This window comes from Artemia sp. Qi Xiang Cuo, chromosome 6 (genome assembly GCF_049724085.1).
Source record: "Artemia sp. Qi Xiang Cuo chromosome 6, ASM4972408v1, whole genome shotgun sequence".
Taxonomy (NCBI): domain Eukaryota; kingdom Metazoa; phylum Arthropoda; class Branchiopoda; order Anostraca; family Artemiidae; genus Artemia; species Artemia sp. Qi Xiang Cuo.
In genome coordinates, this window is record NC_142799.1 from 36,035,405 (window position 1) to 36,053,066 (window position 17,662).

General features: G+C 35.2%; 1 protein-coding gene across 1 annotated transcript in view; it reads left to right on the forward strand.

Moving 5' to 3' along the window:
• Nucleotides 1-17,662, forward strand: part of LOC148951175 (uncharacterized) — a 116,988-nt gene that overhangs the window by 81,437 nt on the left and 17,889 nt on the right. The window contains exons 9-11 of the mRNA XM_089091013.1: nt 1,159-1,337; nt 14,397-14,569; nt 15,064-15,226. Of these exons, the coding sequence (XP_088947139.1) occupies nt 1,159-1,337; nt 14,397-14,569; nt 15,064-15,226 (515 nt within the window). The remainder of the gene's footprint in view (nt 1-1,158; nt 1,338-14,396; nt 14,570-15,063; nt 15,227-17,662) is intronic.

Sequence of the window (17,662 nt, forward strand, 5' to 3'; positions counted from 1 at the left end):
GATTTTTCAAACACTCATTTTTGATTATTTTATCCCAAACTATTGGTTAAAAAAAAAACTTAACCAATTCTTATTCAAGGAGCATAAAGTTAGGATATGTTGCTGATTAGCCTTAGATTCCAATGGAAAGCTTAAAACCGGCCAAAGCTGGTGGCTTCTGAGCAACATAAATTAAATGAGACGTATCCAAATGGGAACGTTGGACGCTAATGGGTTACTCCATTATCTGCTACAAGTTGGTCATACAAGCCTACATCCTTGTGCACGGGGATTACCAGATCTCGTGTCTGCATACAGGAAAAAGGAGATATTTTACCTGCCAGTTTAATTTACATACTCACTAAACCGAGTCGAGGATCGGGCTTGGGCTCCCCGATAAAGGCCTCCGAAAGATTCCTGCTTTAGCCAAAAAACAAAAATATTATTAGCTATAGATCCCCCGAACATATTTACCTGATATTTTTGAGAAAATGCTGGCCGTTTTTCACTTCAGAGACAGACACCATTTCGTTTTTACTTCCCAAAGACCTTTTCTTCAAGCCGTCAAGATCCAGGGTATTGGCGATGAGCTGGATTTTGATGTTTTTTCCATCTGGAGCTAAACCACAGAAAAGTTTATTTTGAGGCCTAAATGCTAGGATATGTATGCTTTCTAAATATATTTTTCTAAAGTTTTAACATTGGCAAAGCCTTCGGAATATTTTTCAGTTTTGAAAATTTTCAAGTTTCTAAGGTTTTATCAGTATTTTTTTAAGTTTCTTTTTAATGTAAATACTTTAGCTATAATTTAGTCTTACTCGTTCAATAGGATGAAAGGCAACATTACTACTTCCCATCGTTGCATCCCTGTTTAAGTCCAGTATACTGTAGTCTGGCTGAAATAAAAAAAACATATCCCTATTGCACTTTCTGGAGTGCCGCCAGTTTGAACTATAAATCTTGGTACCGCATCTCTTGTCTTCAACTTTACTGTAGTCTATAACTACGAGGCTTGAGTTTAAACTTGACTTAAATTTGAATACTTTTTACAACTCAAAAGTTGAGACCACACGAAATAGGTATGATTTAATCTGTTGTGTTATTTACTTTCCAAAATATTTCACTAAAACAGACTTTATTCCATATTTGCTTAAAATTTAAACTTTTGTGTTATTTAAGTTAATTCAGCTCTACAGAAGGAGATTGAAGTTCTCAATTCAATAATCGGGGATTTGAAGAAGCAGCAAGAAGGTGCAAGAAATGTCGTTAAATCGCTAGAAAAGGACAAACTGAAAACAGAAAAATTGTTGACAATCAAAGAAGAAGAGCTGAAAAGAGAAAGAAATGAAAAAAATGAGGTATGTTTTCTTTTGTAGTAGCCTACAGGAGTATTGAAGTTTCTTTATTTGAAAAACTGAATAAAATACTTTAATTAGTTCATAATTTTACGCAATGATTCTTCACCAGAGACATTTTTTCAGCTGGTTTGGGTTCAAGGAGGGGACCGTTTCACTCCAATTATGAAGGATTTTTCACTTTCCCCGCCGCTTTGGGGGGGGGGGGGGTAGACTTCTGGTTTTACTTCAAACAGCGACCCGAGCCATTATCTTTCGAATTTGATCATCATTTCAAATATTAGAGGTGCCTAGCTTCTATCTAGAAAAAATGCAAAATTTGTATTTTTTCGTAGAAGGAGGATCACATGCGTCGTTACGCATTTGTTTGTTTATGTTTCTTCCCCACGGTGATCGTATAAAATCAATTGCCCTCGAATTGCAGACAAGGCTCATTCAAACGAAAAATGAAGGCTCTAGCGTCCTTTTTAAATATCAAACAAGATTTTGCCACAGGAAAGTGACGTTTCCTGCTATTTTGTGGCGCAAAACAACTATTTGGGTCTCAAAAGGGCGGACAGGCTATCATTCCGTTTTAAGTTTTAATGTTGCTCCTTACTTTGAGTTGAAAAAACATATGTTCTTATTTAATTTCTGAAATTTTTTTGAAAAATACAAAGAAATCTGGATCCCCTCCACGGAAAAATCAACCAAGAGGAATCAACCCCCCAAAAATTGCCTAAATCCTTTAGGCAATTCAGTCCCAGGAAAAATTTAACCCGGGCAATTACCCTTTACATCTCCACACGTGAAATTGAATCAGCGAGGAGAATTAAAACAAATAAAAAGAATTTCGTAAAGGAATTCTGGCAAATACCTTCAGTTTAAAATTTCCCCTGATAACTTTACCCCTCGGAAACTTCCCTCCCCATGCAAAAGTGCCCCCGAGGAACCCCCTTCTGGCAGAAAATTCACCCCCCCCCCCCACCCAAAAACATAGGCACACCTTCCAATAACAAACACTTTACGTGCACAATGGGCTAATTTTATAACTTAAAGACCCTTCTTCATGAGCGGGGGGGGGGGGGGGAGGGCAGTAAAGTTACCTCAAAAGGCCTAGTTATTGAACCTGTCAACTATGTTGAACAAAATGGCTATCTCAAAATTTTGGTCAGACAATTTTAGAGAAAAATGGCTTGGAGGGGGCCTAGTTGCCCTTCAATCTTTTAGGCCACTCGAAAAAGGCACTAGAACTTTTAGTTTCCGTTCGAATGAGCCCTCTCTTGATTTTCTAGCACCAACGGTTTGATATGATACCTGGGAAAAAAAATAAACACCCATCAGTGATCTTTCCTCTGGTAAAAATACAAAACTCCTCATTTTTTCAGATTGAATCCTGAAACTTCTAATTGAGTTCTGTAATACGCTGAATCTGATGGTGTGATTTTCATTAAGATTCGTTGATTTTTAGGGGTTTTTCCTCCCTTTTTTGAAAATCAGACAAATTATTTTAGGCTCGTAGTCTTTGAAAGGTAACACTAAACTTAATGAATCGTATGTATTTTAAATCAGCATAATAAGGTGATTCTTTTTATATATATATTGATAAAAAATCTCGTTTTTTAGAGTTTTGGTTATTATTGAGCCGCATTATCAGTAGAAAGGCCTTATTGACTCCCACCCCTCACCCCTGCTGCCATCTAACATTTAGTTGAATGCCGACGGGGGTCAATATATGGGCATAGAGTCCCTAGGGAGAATACCTGTGCTGTAAGTCCCGAACCCACACCATATATGGGCATGGAATCCCCAGGGAGAAAACGTTTCCGAGGTCAATTGATTGCGTAACCTAGTTTAACCTCATGAGCTCGTGACGGGGGGCATCATATATGGGCATAGCCTCCCTAGGGGAAATGGATTTCTGAGAAATTGATTGCGTAATCGATTGTGAATTTTATTGATCTAGGACTCATGACGGGGTTCCACTTATGGGCATTGAATCCCTAGGGAGAACACCTGTGCTGTCAATCCCGACGGGGCACCATATGTGGGCATGGAATCCCCAGGGAAAACACGTTTCTGAGAATTGTCTCCGGGCAAAGTTTGTTAATGTCTTTGATGTTTTTCCAAGGAGAATTGTCTCCGGGTGAAGTTTATTAATGTCCTTGGAGTTCTTACAGGAGACTTATTTCTGGGTGAATGTTTTTATCTTAGAGATGAGAAGATTAGCGAAGGAAAAGGTTTCTTATTAATTTCAAATGTGACAGCGCAGGGATGCCAGAAACAAAAGGAACACGCAGAAGTTATGTTTAGGGGTTATTTGGGCGAAACCATTTTAGACATTTTAGGGAATTATTTCAGCGAAACAGTTAGAGACATTTTAAAAGATGATTTTAGAAGATGTTTTAGAAGAGGATTTGAGGGTGAAACTCTATGGTCATTATAATACACAAGTTTCATTTGAAATGTGTCGTGAGGTCCCCTACCCCAACCCCAAAGGGCTCCGCCCCCCCTACTCCCGTCCCCAAGGAAGCCCCCCGCCCCCCAAGGTCTACTGGGCTCCCCAAGGGCCCCCCGGGCCCCCAAACGGCCCCCGGCGCCCCCAAGGCCCCAGAGCCGCCCATTTTTTAATATTTTTTAATTTGGGCATTCTGGGACACAAAAGGGTCCCACCCCCAAACTTTTGACTCCCCCTCAAAACATTAGTGTTTTGTCATGGTTTACCATGTCACAGTTACATTCTCTTGATTTTTCAAAGTTCATTTTGGATTTCTTTCTTTGAAATGCAAGAGTTGGAATATTTCACTAGTGTTTTGTCGTGGTTTACCATGTCACAGTTAGATTTTCTTGATTTTCAAAGTTCATTATGGATTTCATTCTTTAAAATGCAAGAGTCGGAATATTTCAGCAGTGTTTTGTCATGGTTTACTTTTTCGCAGTTACATTCTCTTGATTTTTCAAGGTTTATTTTCGATTTCTTTCGTTGAAATGCAAGAGTAGGAATATTTCAGTAGTGTTTTGTCATGGTTTACCTTGTCACAGTTACATTCTCTTGATTTTCAAAGTTCATTATGGATTTCTTTCGTTGAAATGCAAGAGTTGGAATATTTCAGTAGTGTTTTGTTGTGGTTTATCGTGTCACAGTTACATGCTCTTGATTTTTCAAAGTTCATTTTGAATTTCTTTCGTTGAAATGCAAGAGTAGGAATAATTCAGTAGTGTTTTGTCGTGGTTTACCCTGTCACAGTTACATTCTCTTGATTTTTCAAAGTTATTTTTGAATATCTTTCATTGAAATGCAAGAGTTGGAATAATTCAGTAGTGTTTTGCCGTGGTTTACCCTGTCGCAGTTACATTTTCTTGATTTTTCAAATTTCATTTGAATTTCTTTCGTTGAAATGCAAGAGTTGGAATATTTCAGTAGTGTTTTGTTGTGGTTTATCGTGTCACAGTTACATTCTCTTGATTTTTCAAAGTTCATTTTGATTTTTTTCATTGAAATGCAAGAGTTGGATTATTTCAGTAGTGTTTTGTCATGATTTACCTTGTCACAGTTACATTCTCTTAATTTTTCAAAGTTCATTTTGTATTTCTATCGTTGAAATAAATGAGTTGGAAAATTTCAGTAGTGTTTTGTCGTGGTTTATCGTGTCACAGTTACATTCTCTTGATTTTTCAAAGTTCATTTTGAATTTATTTCATTGAAATGCAAGAGTTGGATTATTTCAGTAGTGTTTTTTCATGTTTTACCTTTTCATAGTTACATTCTCTTAATTTTTCAAAGTTCATTTTGAATTTTTATCTTTGAAATGAATGAGTTTGAAAATTTCAGTAGTGTATTGTCGTGGTTTACCGTGTCGCAGTTACATTTTCTTGATTTTTCAAAGTTCATTTTGAATTTCTTTCATTGAAATGCACGAGTTGGAATATTTCAGTAGTGTTTTGTCATGGTTTAACTTGTCGCAATTACATTCTCGTGATTTTTCCTACTTCATTTTGAATTTATGTCATTGAAATGCATGAGCTGGAACATTTCTTAAGTGTTTCGTCGTGGTTTACCATGTCAAAGTTACATTCTCGTGATTTTTCAAAGTTCATTTTGAATTTTATTCGTTGAAATGCAAGAGTTGGAATATTTCAGTAGTGTTTTGTTGTGGTTTATCGTGCTACAGTTACATTCTCTTGATTTTTCAAAGTTCATTTTGAATTTCTTTCATTGAAATGCATGAGTTGGAACATTTCAGTAGTGTTTTGTCGTGGTTTAATTTTTCAAAGTTCATTTTGGATTTCTTTCGTTAAAATGCAAGAGTGGGAATATTTCTGTAATGTTCTGTTGTGGTTTATCGTGTCACAGCTACATTCTATTGATTTTTCAAAGTTCATTTTTGATTTCTTCCATTGAATTACAATAGTTGCAATATTTAAGTAATGTATGGTCTAATTTTACCATGTCGCACTTATGTTTTCTTAATTTTTCAAAGTTCATTTGTATTTCATCCATTGAAATGCAAGAGTTGGAATATTTCAGTAGTGTTTTGTTGTGGTTTACCATGTTACAGTTACATTCTCTTAATTTTTCAAAGTTCATTTTGAATTTCTTTCATTGAAATACAAGAGTTGGAATATTTCAGTAGTGTTTTGTTGTAGTTTACCTTGTCGCAGTTACATTCTCTCGATTTTTCAAAGTTCTTTTGAATTTCTTTCATTGAAATGCAAGAGTTGGATTATTTCAGGAGTGTTTTGTCATGATTTACCTTTTCACAGTTACATTCTCTTAATTTTTGAAAGTTCATTTTGGATTTCTTTCGTTGAAATGTAAGAGTTGGAATAATTCAGTAGTGTTTTGTCGTGGTTTACCTTGTCGCACTTTCATTCTCTTGATTTTTCAAAGTTCATTTGAATTTCTTTCATTGAAATGCAAGAGTTGGATTATTTCAGTAGTGTATTGTAATGGTTTACCATGTCATAGTTACATTCTCTTAATTTTTCAAAGTTCATTTTGAATTTATTTCGTTGCAAAACAAGATTTGGAATAATTCAGTAGTGTTTTGTCGTGGTTTACCATGATAAAGTTGCATTCTCTCGATTTTTCAAAGTTCTTTTGAATTTTTTTTCATTGAAATGCAAGAGTTGGGTTATTTCAGTAGTGTTTTGTCATGATTTACCATTTCACAGTTACATTCTCTTGATTTTTCAAAGTTCATTTTCGATTTCTTTCGTTGAAATGCACGAATTTGATTATTTCAGTAGTATTTTGTCATGATTTACCATGTCACAGTTGCATTCTCTTAATTTTTTAAAGTTCATTTTGAATTTCTATCGTTGAAATGCAAGAGTTGGAATATTTCAGTAGTGTTTTGTTGTGGTTTACCTTGTCACAGTTACATTTTCTTGATTTTTCAAAGTTCATTTTGAATTTATTTCATTAAAATGAAAGAGTTGGAGTATTTCAGTAGTTTTTGTTCATTGTTTACCTTGTCACGGTTACATCCTATTAAATTCCCAAGTTCAATGTGGATTTATTTCATTGAATTGCTAGAAATGGATTCTTTAAGTGGTCTTTTGACGTTGTTTACCTTGTCAGGGTTGCATTCTATCAATTTTTCAAAGTTCTTTTGAATTTCTTTCATTGAAATGCAAGAGTTGGATTATTTCAATAGTGTTTTATCGTGGTTTACCTTGTCACAGCTAAATTCTTTTGATTTTTCAAAGTTCATTTTGGATTTCTTTCATTGAAATGCAAGAGTTTGAATAATTCAGTAGTGTTTTGTCGTGGTTTACCCTGTCACACTTTCATTCTCTTGACTTTTCAAAGTTCAGTTGAATTTCTTTAATTGAAATGCAAGAGTTGGAACATATCAGTAGTGTTTTTTCGTGGTTTACCATGTCACAGTTACATTCTCTTAATTTTTCAAAGTTCATTTTGAATTTCTTTCGTTGAAAAACAAGAGTTGGAATATTTCAGTAATGTTTTGTCCTGGTTTACCATGATACAGTTACATTCTCTTGATTTTTCAAAATTCTTTTGATTTTCTTTCATTGAAATGCAAGAGTTGAAATGCAATGCAAACCAACCCAGACATGCAAACAAATAGAATCAGGCACACAAACAGAGAAAGACAGACACTTTAAACATTCAAACCACCAAAGACAAGTACTTGGAGTTGCAAACACCAACCCAGACACGTAAACCAATAGAATCAGCCACATAAACGGAGAACGACAGAAACGTTAGACATTCAAACCAAGAAAGACAAATTCTTGGACTTGGAAACACCAACCCAGACATACAATCAAATAGAATCAGGCACACAAACAGAGAAAGAGAGACACTTTAGACATTCAAACCAGCAATGACAAATTCTTGGACTTGCAAACACCAACCCTTTAGACATTCAAACCAGCAATGACAAATTCTTGGACTTGCAAACACCAATCCAGACATGCATACAAATAGAATCAGACACACAAACAGAGAAAGACAGACACTTTAGATATTCAAACCAACAAAGACAAATACTTGGAGTTGCAAACACCAACCCAGACATGCAAAAAAAAGAATCAGACATTTAAACAGAGAAAGACAGACACTTTAGACATTCAAACAAACAAAGACAAATTCTTGGACGTGCAGACATCAGCCCAGACATGCAAATAAATAGAATCAGACATAAACGCAGAGAAAGACTGATACTTTAGACATTCAAACCAACAAAGATAAATACTTGGACTTGCAAACACCAACCCAGACATGTAAACAAATAGAATCAGCCACATAAACGGAGAAAGACAGACACTTTAGACATTCAAAACAAAAAAGACACATTCTTGGACCTGTAAACACCAACTCAGACATGCAAACAAATAGAATCAGACACACAAACAGAGAAAGACAGACAATTTAGACATTCAAACCAACAATGACAGATACTTGGACTTGCAAACATCCAACCCAGACATGCAAACAAATAGAATCAGACACATAAACAGAAAAAGACAGACACTTTAGACATTCAAAGCAACAATGACAAATTCTTGGACTTGAAAACATCAACACAGACATGCAAACAAATAGAATCAGACACACAAACAGAGAAAAACAGACACTTTAAACATTCAAACCAACAAAGACAAATACTTGGACTTGCAAACACCAACCAAGAAATGTAAACAAATAGAATCAGCCACATAAACATAGAAAGACAGACACTTTAGAAATTCAAACAAACAGAGACAATCTTTTGGCCTTACAAACACCAACCCAGGTATTCAAACAAATAGAATCAGACACACAAACAGACAAAGACAGACAATTTTGACAAAACAGAGAAAGACAGACACTTTAGACATTCAAACCAGCAATGACAAATTCTTGGACTTGCAAACACCAACCCAGACATGCAAACAAATAGAATCAGACACAAACAGAGGCAGACAGATACATTAAACATTCATACCAACAAAGACAAATACTTGGACATGCAAACACCAATCCAGACATGCATACAAATAGAATCAGACGAACAAACAGAGAAAGAAAGACACTTTAGATATTCAAACCAACAAAGACAAATTCTTGGAGTTGCAAACACCAACCCAAACATGCAAACAAATAGAATCAGACAAATACACAGATAAAGACAGAAAGTTTAGACATTCACACCAACAAAAACAAATTCTTGAACTTGCAAACACCAACCCAAACATGCAAACAAATAGAATCAGACACACACACAGAGAAAGACAGATACTTTAGACATTCAAACCAGCAATGACAAATTCTTGGACTTGCAAACACCAACCCAGACATGCAAACAAATAGAATCAGACACAAACAGAGGCAGACAGATACATTAAACATTCATACCAACAAAGACAAATACTTGGACATGCAAACACCAATCCAGACATGCATACAAATAGAATCAGACGCACAAACAGAGAGAGAAAGACACTTTAGATATTCAAACCAACAAAGACAAATTCTTGGCGTTGCAAACACCAACCCAGACATGCAAACAAATAGAATCAGACACACAAACAGAGAAAGACACACACTTTAGACATTCAAACCAACAAAGACAAATTCTTGGACGTAAAAACACCGACCCAAACATGCAAACAAATAGAATCAGACACACACACAGAGAAAGACTGATACTTTAGACATTCAAACCAAAAAAGACAAAAACTTGGACTTGCAAACACCAACCCAGACACGTAAACCAATAGAATCAGCCAAATAAACGGAGAAAGACACACTTTAGACACTCGAACCAAGAAAGACAAATTATTGGACTTCAAACCAATAAAGATAAATTCTTGGACTTGCAAACACCAACCCAGACATGCATACAAATAGAATCAGACACACAAACAGAGAAAGACAGACAATTTAGACATTCAAACCAACAATGACATATACTTGGACTTGCAAACACTAACCCAGACATGCAAAAAAATAGAATCAGACACACAAACAGAGAAAGACAGACATTTTATACATTCAAACCAGCAAAGACAAATACTTGGATTTGCAAACACCAGCCCAGACATGTAAGCAAATATACTCACCAACATAAACAGAGAAAGACAGACACTTTAGACATTCAAACAAACAAAGACAAATTCTTGGACTTACAAACACCAACCCAGGCATGCAAACAAATAGAATCAGATACACAAACAGAGAAAGACAGACAATTTAGACATTCAAACCAACAAAGACAGATACTTGGACTTGCAAACACCAACCCAGACATGCAAACAAATAGAATCAGACACACAAACAGAGAAAGACAGACATTTTAGAGATTCAAACCAACTAAGACAAATACTTGGACTTGCAAACACCAATCCAAACATGCAAATAAATAGAATAAGACACACAAACAGATAAAGACAGACACTTTAGACATTCAAACCAACAAAGACAAATTCTTGGACTTGCAAACACCAACCCAGGCATGCAAACAAATAGAATCAGAGACACAAACAGAGAAACACAGCCAATTTAGACATTCAATCCAACAATGGCAGATACTTGGACTTGCAAACACTAGCCCAGACATGCAAACAAATAGAATCAGACACACAAACAGAGAAAGACAGACATTTTAGACATTCAAACCAACAAAGACAAATACTTGGACTTGTAAACACCAATCCAGACATGCAAACAAATAGAATCAGACACACAAACAGATAAAGACAAACAATTTAGACATTCAAACCAACAGAGACAAATTCTTGGACTTGCAACCACCAACCCAGACATGCATACAAATAGAATCAGACACATAAACAGAGAAAGACAGACACTTAAGACATTCAAACCAATAAAAATTCAAACCAACAAAGACAAATACTTGGACTTGCAAACACCAAGCATGACATGTAAACAAATAGAATTAGCCACAGAAACAGAGAAAAACAGACACTTTAGACATTCAAACAAACAAAGACAAATTCTTGGCCTTACAAACACCAACCCAGACATGCAAACAAATAGAGTCAGATACACAAACAGAGAAAGACAGACAATTTTGACATACAAACCAACAAAGACAGATACTTGGCCTTACAAACACCAACCCAGACATGCAAGCAAATAGAATCAGATACACAAACAGAGAAATACAGACAATTTTGACATTCAAACCAACAAAGACAGATGCTTGGACTTGCAAACACCAACCCAGACATGCAAACAAATAGAATCAGACACACAAACAGAGAAAGACAGACAATTTAGACACTCATACCAACAAAGACAGATACTTGGACTTGCTAACACCAACCCAGACATGCAAACAAATAGAATCAGACACACAAACAGAGAAAGAACGAAATTTTAGACATTCAAACCAACAAAGACAAATACTTGGACTTGTAAACACCAATCCAGACACGCAAACCAATAGAATCAGACACACAAACAGATAAAGACAGGCACTTTAGATATTCCAACCAACAAAGACAAATTCTTGGACTTGCAAACACCAACCCAGACATGCAAAAAAATAGAATCAGACACACAAACCGAGAAAGACAGACAATTTAGACATTCAAACCAACAATGACAGATACTTGGAACACTAACCCAGACATGCAAACAAATAGAATAAGACACACAAACAGAGAAGGACAGACATTTTAGACATTCAAACCAGCAAAGACAAATACTTGGACTTGCAAACACCAGGCAAGACATGTAAACAAATAGAATCAGCCACATAAACAGAGAAAAACAGACACTTTAGACATTCAAACAAACAAAAACAAATTCTTGGCCTTACAAACACCAACCCAGACATACAAACAAATAGAATCAGACACACAAACAGAGAAAGACAGACATTTTAGACATTCAAACCAACAAAGACAAATACTTGGACTTGCAAACACCAATCCAAACATGCAAACAAATAGAATCAGACACACAAACAGATATAGACAGACACTTTAGACATTCAAACCAACAAAGACAAATTCTTGGACTTGCAAACACCAACCCAGGCATACAAACAAATAGAATCAGACACACAAACAGAGAAACACAGACAATTTAGACATTCAAACCAACAATGGCAGATACTTGGACTTGCAAACACCAACCCAGACATGCAAACAAATAGAATCAGACATACAAACAGAGAAAGACAGACATTTTAGACATTCAAACCAACAAAGACAAATACTTGGACTTGTAAACACCAATCCAGACAAGCAAACAAATAAACACAGACACTTTAGACATTAAAACCAACAAAGACAAATTCTTGGACTTGCAAACACCAACCCCGACATGCATACAAAGAGAATCAGACAAAAAACAGAGAAAGACAGACACTTTGGACATTCAAACCAATAAACATTCAAGCCAACAAAGACAAATACTTGGACTTGCAACCACCAAGCAAGACATTTAAACAAATAGAATCAGCCACATAAACAGAAAAAAACAGACACTTTAGACATTCAAACAAACAAAGACAAATTCTTTGCCTTACAAACACAAATCCAGACATACAAACAAATAGAATCAGATACACAAACAGAGAAAGACAGACAATTTTGACATTCAAACCAACAAAGACAGATTCTTGGACTTGCAAACACCAACCCAGACATGCAAACAAATAGAATCAGACACAAAAACAGAGAAAGACAGACAATTTAGATACTCATCCCAACAAAGACAGATACTTGGACTTGCAAACACTAACCCAGACATGCAAACAAATATAATCAGAAATACAGACATAGAAAGAAAGACACTTTAGACATCAAAACAAAAAAAGACAAATACTTGGACTTGTAAACACCAATCCAGACACGCAAACCAATAGGATCAGACACACAAACTGATAAACACAGGCACTTTTGACATTAAAACCAACAGAGACAAATTCTTGGACTTGCAAACACCAACCCAGACATGCATACAAATAGAATCAGACACACAAACAGAGAAAGACAGACACTTTAGACATTCAAACCAACAAAGACAAATACTTGGACTTGCAAACACTAACCCAGACATGCAAACAAATAGAATCAGGCACATAAACAGCGAAAGACAGACACTAGGTAAATCACGAAAAAAAAAATTACTGAAATAATCCAAGTCTTGCGGTTCAATGAAAGGAATTCAAAATTAACTTTGTAAAATCAAGAGAATGTAAAAATCCAAAATGAAATTTGAAAAATCATGAGAATTTAACTGTGACAAGGTAAACCACGATAACACACTACTGAAATATTACAACTCTTGCATTTCAACGAAAGAAATCCAAAATGAACTTTGAAAAATCATGAGAATGTAATTTTGACAAGGTAAAGCACAACAAAACACTCCTGAAATATTCCAACTCTTGCATTTCAATGAAAGAAATCCAAAACGAACTTTGAAAAATCAAGAGAATGTAACTGTGACAAGGAAACCACGAGAAAACACTACTGAATTTAAGTATGTTTCATCTCATTCGAAGATATGTAAAAAAAAGTTGAAAAAAAATATATCATGTTAAAAAAAATAAAATAAAATAAAAAAATGGGGGGGGGGGCAAAAATTTGGAGGGGAGGGGGGCACCCTTTGAGCGTGAGAATAGGGTATCGTTGGGGGGTTGATGTCTCTGCTGATTAGGGTCGTTGGTACTTATGATCCTTGATGGTTCGTACATACACCTTACTACTTGATTTGCAATGATTTCTAAGGTTTGTTCTGAATTTCATTATTAAAATTCGTTTCTTGCCATCTACATTTCTCTTAGTATCAACTTTTAGTATACTATAACGTTAGACTCTATTTTAAACTGACAACACTGTTCAAACACCTTGTGTATTATACAGAACACATCGGAGAAGTAGAGCTAGGTCAACTCGCAATGTCATTCTATCATCATTAACCATTTTCATCGATTTATGTTGTCTCAAATTTATAATAAATAAGGTGAATTAACAAGCTCTTCAGGGTTACCTTAACTGCTAATCACTTTAACCCTTTTTCTCCACCTTCATACAATCCAATTCGCAAATACTATCTAGCTCTGTTTTTTCTCTATTTTTCAATTAATATTGTTTGTATAGTCCAATTCGCGAACCCCTTATCCCTTTTTGCAAATGTCAATCAAACAATTCTAGACATGTTACATTCTTATTCAAACTACTCTCGATTTAAGGCAATTGTCCAAAAAAAAATCAGAAACCAGACCAGTTGGGAATCCCCGCTCATACTGCCAGCTTTTTAAAATTTCCACGTGAAGCTATGCTGCAGATTCTTGTGCAATTCATATCAATAACAAAAAACCAGTATGATTGTCTTATAAAGCCTTGACTATAGTTTCAAAACATGCTTGGCCACTTTATAGGTAGCCAACTTTTTTGCAATGTCCACGTGTAACTGTAGTGTCTCAGGCGTGTTTTTTCTTATGCAATTCCATGTACAATTAGGACTTTGTATATAGATACTACTCACGTGATAGCGGATTTTTTTCCTCTTTAGATTATCTAAAAAGTAAACTGTGTTTGTATAAATACACTCATATCAAAACATAAGCAATTTTTTACTTTTCTTTACAGGTAATTCGAGAAAGGGATACTCTCTCTAAGAAAATTCAAGAAAAACTGGGATGCGAAAGTAAATTCCTACAGAGGGGTAAGAACTGTCGGGCCGAAATGGATAGGTCTTTAAGTGCCGAAACTAACTTGAAAACGAAAGTAATTCAGTTGGAACTTGAGATTGCTCAAGTCAGGTACTGTGTTTAATATATTTTGATTGGAGTAAAACAGCCTAAATCAAGGTCTTTTTGCTGTGTTGTTAGTTTGTTTGCTCTCAATGTTGTTTTTTTTTAACTATCACGCGCTGTTCCATTACAGCTTAGTCCTAGTGTAACTAAACACCGTACCACTGCACCTATGTAGCCCTCGTGCAACTTGGATCTTTGACACATTGGAATATTTAGATTTTTATTGAAATATTTCTATTTTTATTAATTAAAGCTTTTCCTTGTTTGCCCAAGTTATATATTTCCCTTACATTATGCCATACGCTAATCTTTTGTTTCAACTTTATACCCATGAACGACTAAAAAATACATTTTAAATAGTGGTGTGAAGGGTATAAAGAAAAAGATCTATTATTTGTTTAACTAATATTAAATGTTATATCCCATATTCTCTTTCAAAATGTCTCAGATTTCGACTTAATTTATTCGCAACAAAACTTTTATACCAGTGCTTCTTTCAGAGAGGGAAAAGCTAACTTGCAGCGCCGGCTTTTGGAAATGGCAGCGTTGAAAAAGAGAGTTCATAAATTAGAGCTTCAACTTGATGAAGAAAGATTGCGTTGTAGTGCTCTTGAAAATGACAAGAAAATACCTCTGCGGATCCACCCACTTCATGAAATGGAGGTAAGCATCTTATCCATTTCGAAGCATATTTACCAATACATTTTGGTTTAACATTTATTTTTTTACTTAGAACTCTAATTGTTGAATGCGAGATTAAGTAATCAAACAGTTCATGGGGGCGAACTGCAAGTAAGAGTAACGTAGCTCAATACTAACCGAACTCCGAAAAATAGAATCTTTATATCAACAAATGTATCAAAAGAATTGGCTTATTATGCTGATTCCAAATATACAATTTATATGGAATTACCCATCATTAAGTTTAGTGCTACCCATTAAAAGGGGCCATGTTCTAAAAAAATTTGCTATGCCTTCAAAGAGAGGAGAAACACCAGATAAAAGTCAAGGAATCTTAATGAAAATCACACCATCAAATTCGATGTATGTGAGAACCCTGTTGTAGAAGTTTCAAGCTCCTATGTACAAAAACGAGGAATTTTGTTGTTTTTTTTTGCTAGAAGAAAGATCACGGACGCGTGTTTATTTTTATTTTTTTTTCTTTGTTTTTTTTTCTGTTTTTTCCCTAGGGGTGATCCCATCGAACCAATAGTTCTAGAATATCGGAAAAGGAATCATTCGAACGGATGTCCTAGTGTCTTTTTTCAAGTGGCCAATAAGTTTGGAGGGCAACTAGCCCCCCTCCCACGCCCCTTTGTACCCAGAATCGTCCAATAAAAATTTTGAGACGGCCATGTTGTTGAACATAGTTGAAAAATCCCAAAACAATGCCTTTGAAGATAACATACCCCCCAGTCCTAGGGAATAGGTCTTTTAGCTACAAATTTGCCCATTGTTTACGTGTAGTACTTGTTACTGGGAAGTATACAGGCATTTTCGACGGGGGGGCGTACTTATGGGGGGTTTTCTTGGGGATAATGTTCCACGTGCCGGGAAATTTCGGGGGGTAAACTTTCCAGGGGAAATTAAACACTGAAGGGACTTGATATAATTCCTGTACGAAATTGTTTTTATTTGTCTTACTTTCTTTTTGCCAACTCAATTTTGCATGAGAAGATGTTCCGGGGGAATTGTCCGGGAGAACTTTTCAGAGTGTTGGTATGTCTGGGAAATAATTTCAACGGAAGGGGGATTTCCACGGTAATTGGGAAAACATTTAAAACTTGTATGCTAAGGAGAATATTCCAGGCTGAATTTTCAGCAAAAAAAATTACGGGGGGGGGGGATTTTCATTTAGGATGGAATTGTCCGGAAGGAATGTTAGAGGTAGGGGGGTTATTTTAAAGGGAGGAACTTTCCAAGGAGGTTTTCCCGAGAAGAGAGGAAATTTTTCATGGAGGGTGTGTCATATATTACGGCATTATCTGAAAAACGCCCAGAAATTAAATAAAAAAACAAGTTTCTTCAATTGAAAGTAAGGAGGAACATTAAAACTCAAAACGAATAGAAATTATTCCGTATACTAACGGACTGCTCCCTCCTCAATACTTTGCTGTTTGCAGCAAAGTTCGAGTGTTTGTCCCAATCGAGTGTTTGTCCCAAAGAACGACTCCTGAAACACAAGGGCCGTTTAATTGAATTAGGAAGATTCTTTTTTTAAAGAGCTAAAAAATTTAGTGTGGAGAGTATGGTATTGAGGAGGGGAGCAACCTATTCATATACGGAATAATTTCTGTTCGTCTTTAGTTTTAATGTTGCTCCATATTTCAGTTGAATAAACTTGTTTTTTTTCTATTGAATACCAACAGAGGCTGTAGAGTGATCATGCTAAATAAGCTTAATACAATTTATGCTCTTTAAATGTATGTAAATATGACGTCACTCACATGAATTTTTTTTTTCTTCAAAAAATAAGACCCGAAATGAATTTCCTCAAACTCATGACCTATCTAGATCGTTTGTTCAGGCCAGAAAATCCTAGGGTAAAAATAAAAAAAAATATGGAGCTAATTAAAAAAAAAATATTATGCATTAATAAAACCATTCATCTATCTACTCTCTTCAAACGAGCATTAATTGTGTATTTATTTATGTAGTTATAATTTTTTTCTGGAAAATCATCATCAATAGTCGTAACATTTTCAGCTTTGAAGCAGCTAGACAAATTTATCACAAATCAAACGAGCAGTACTTTCATCACAAATCCGTGAAGGGGATTTTGAACCACCTTCACATGGCCAAATGTGCTTTTTATACCCCGATTAATTCTTTCCCATTCTTTAAATTATATATATATATATATATATATATATATATATATATATATATATATATATATATATATATATATATATATATATATATATATATATATATATATATATATATATATATATATATATATATTTCTCGAAAACGGCTCTGTTTTTTCGGAAAAATTGGCATCCTGGGATATTCTGGCCTAGAAAACGATTTAGATGGGTCAGAATTCTGAAAAAATTTATTTACAGAATTGATTTTGGGGAAAAAATATTTACA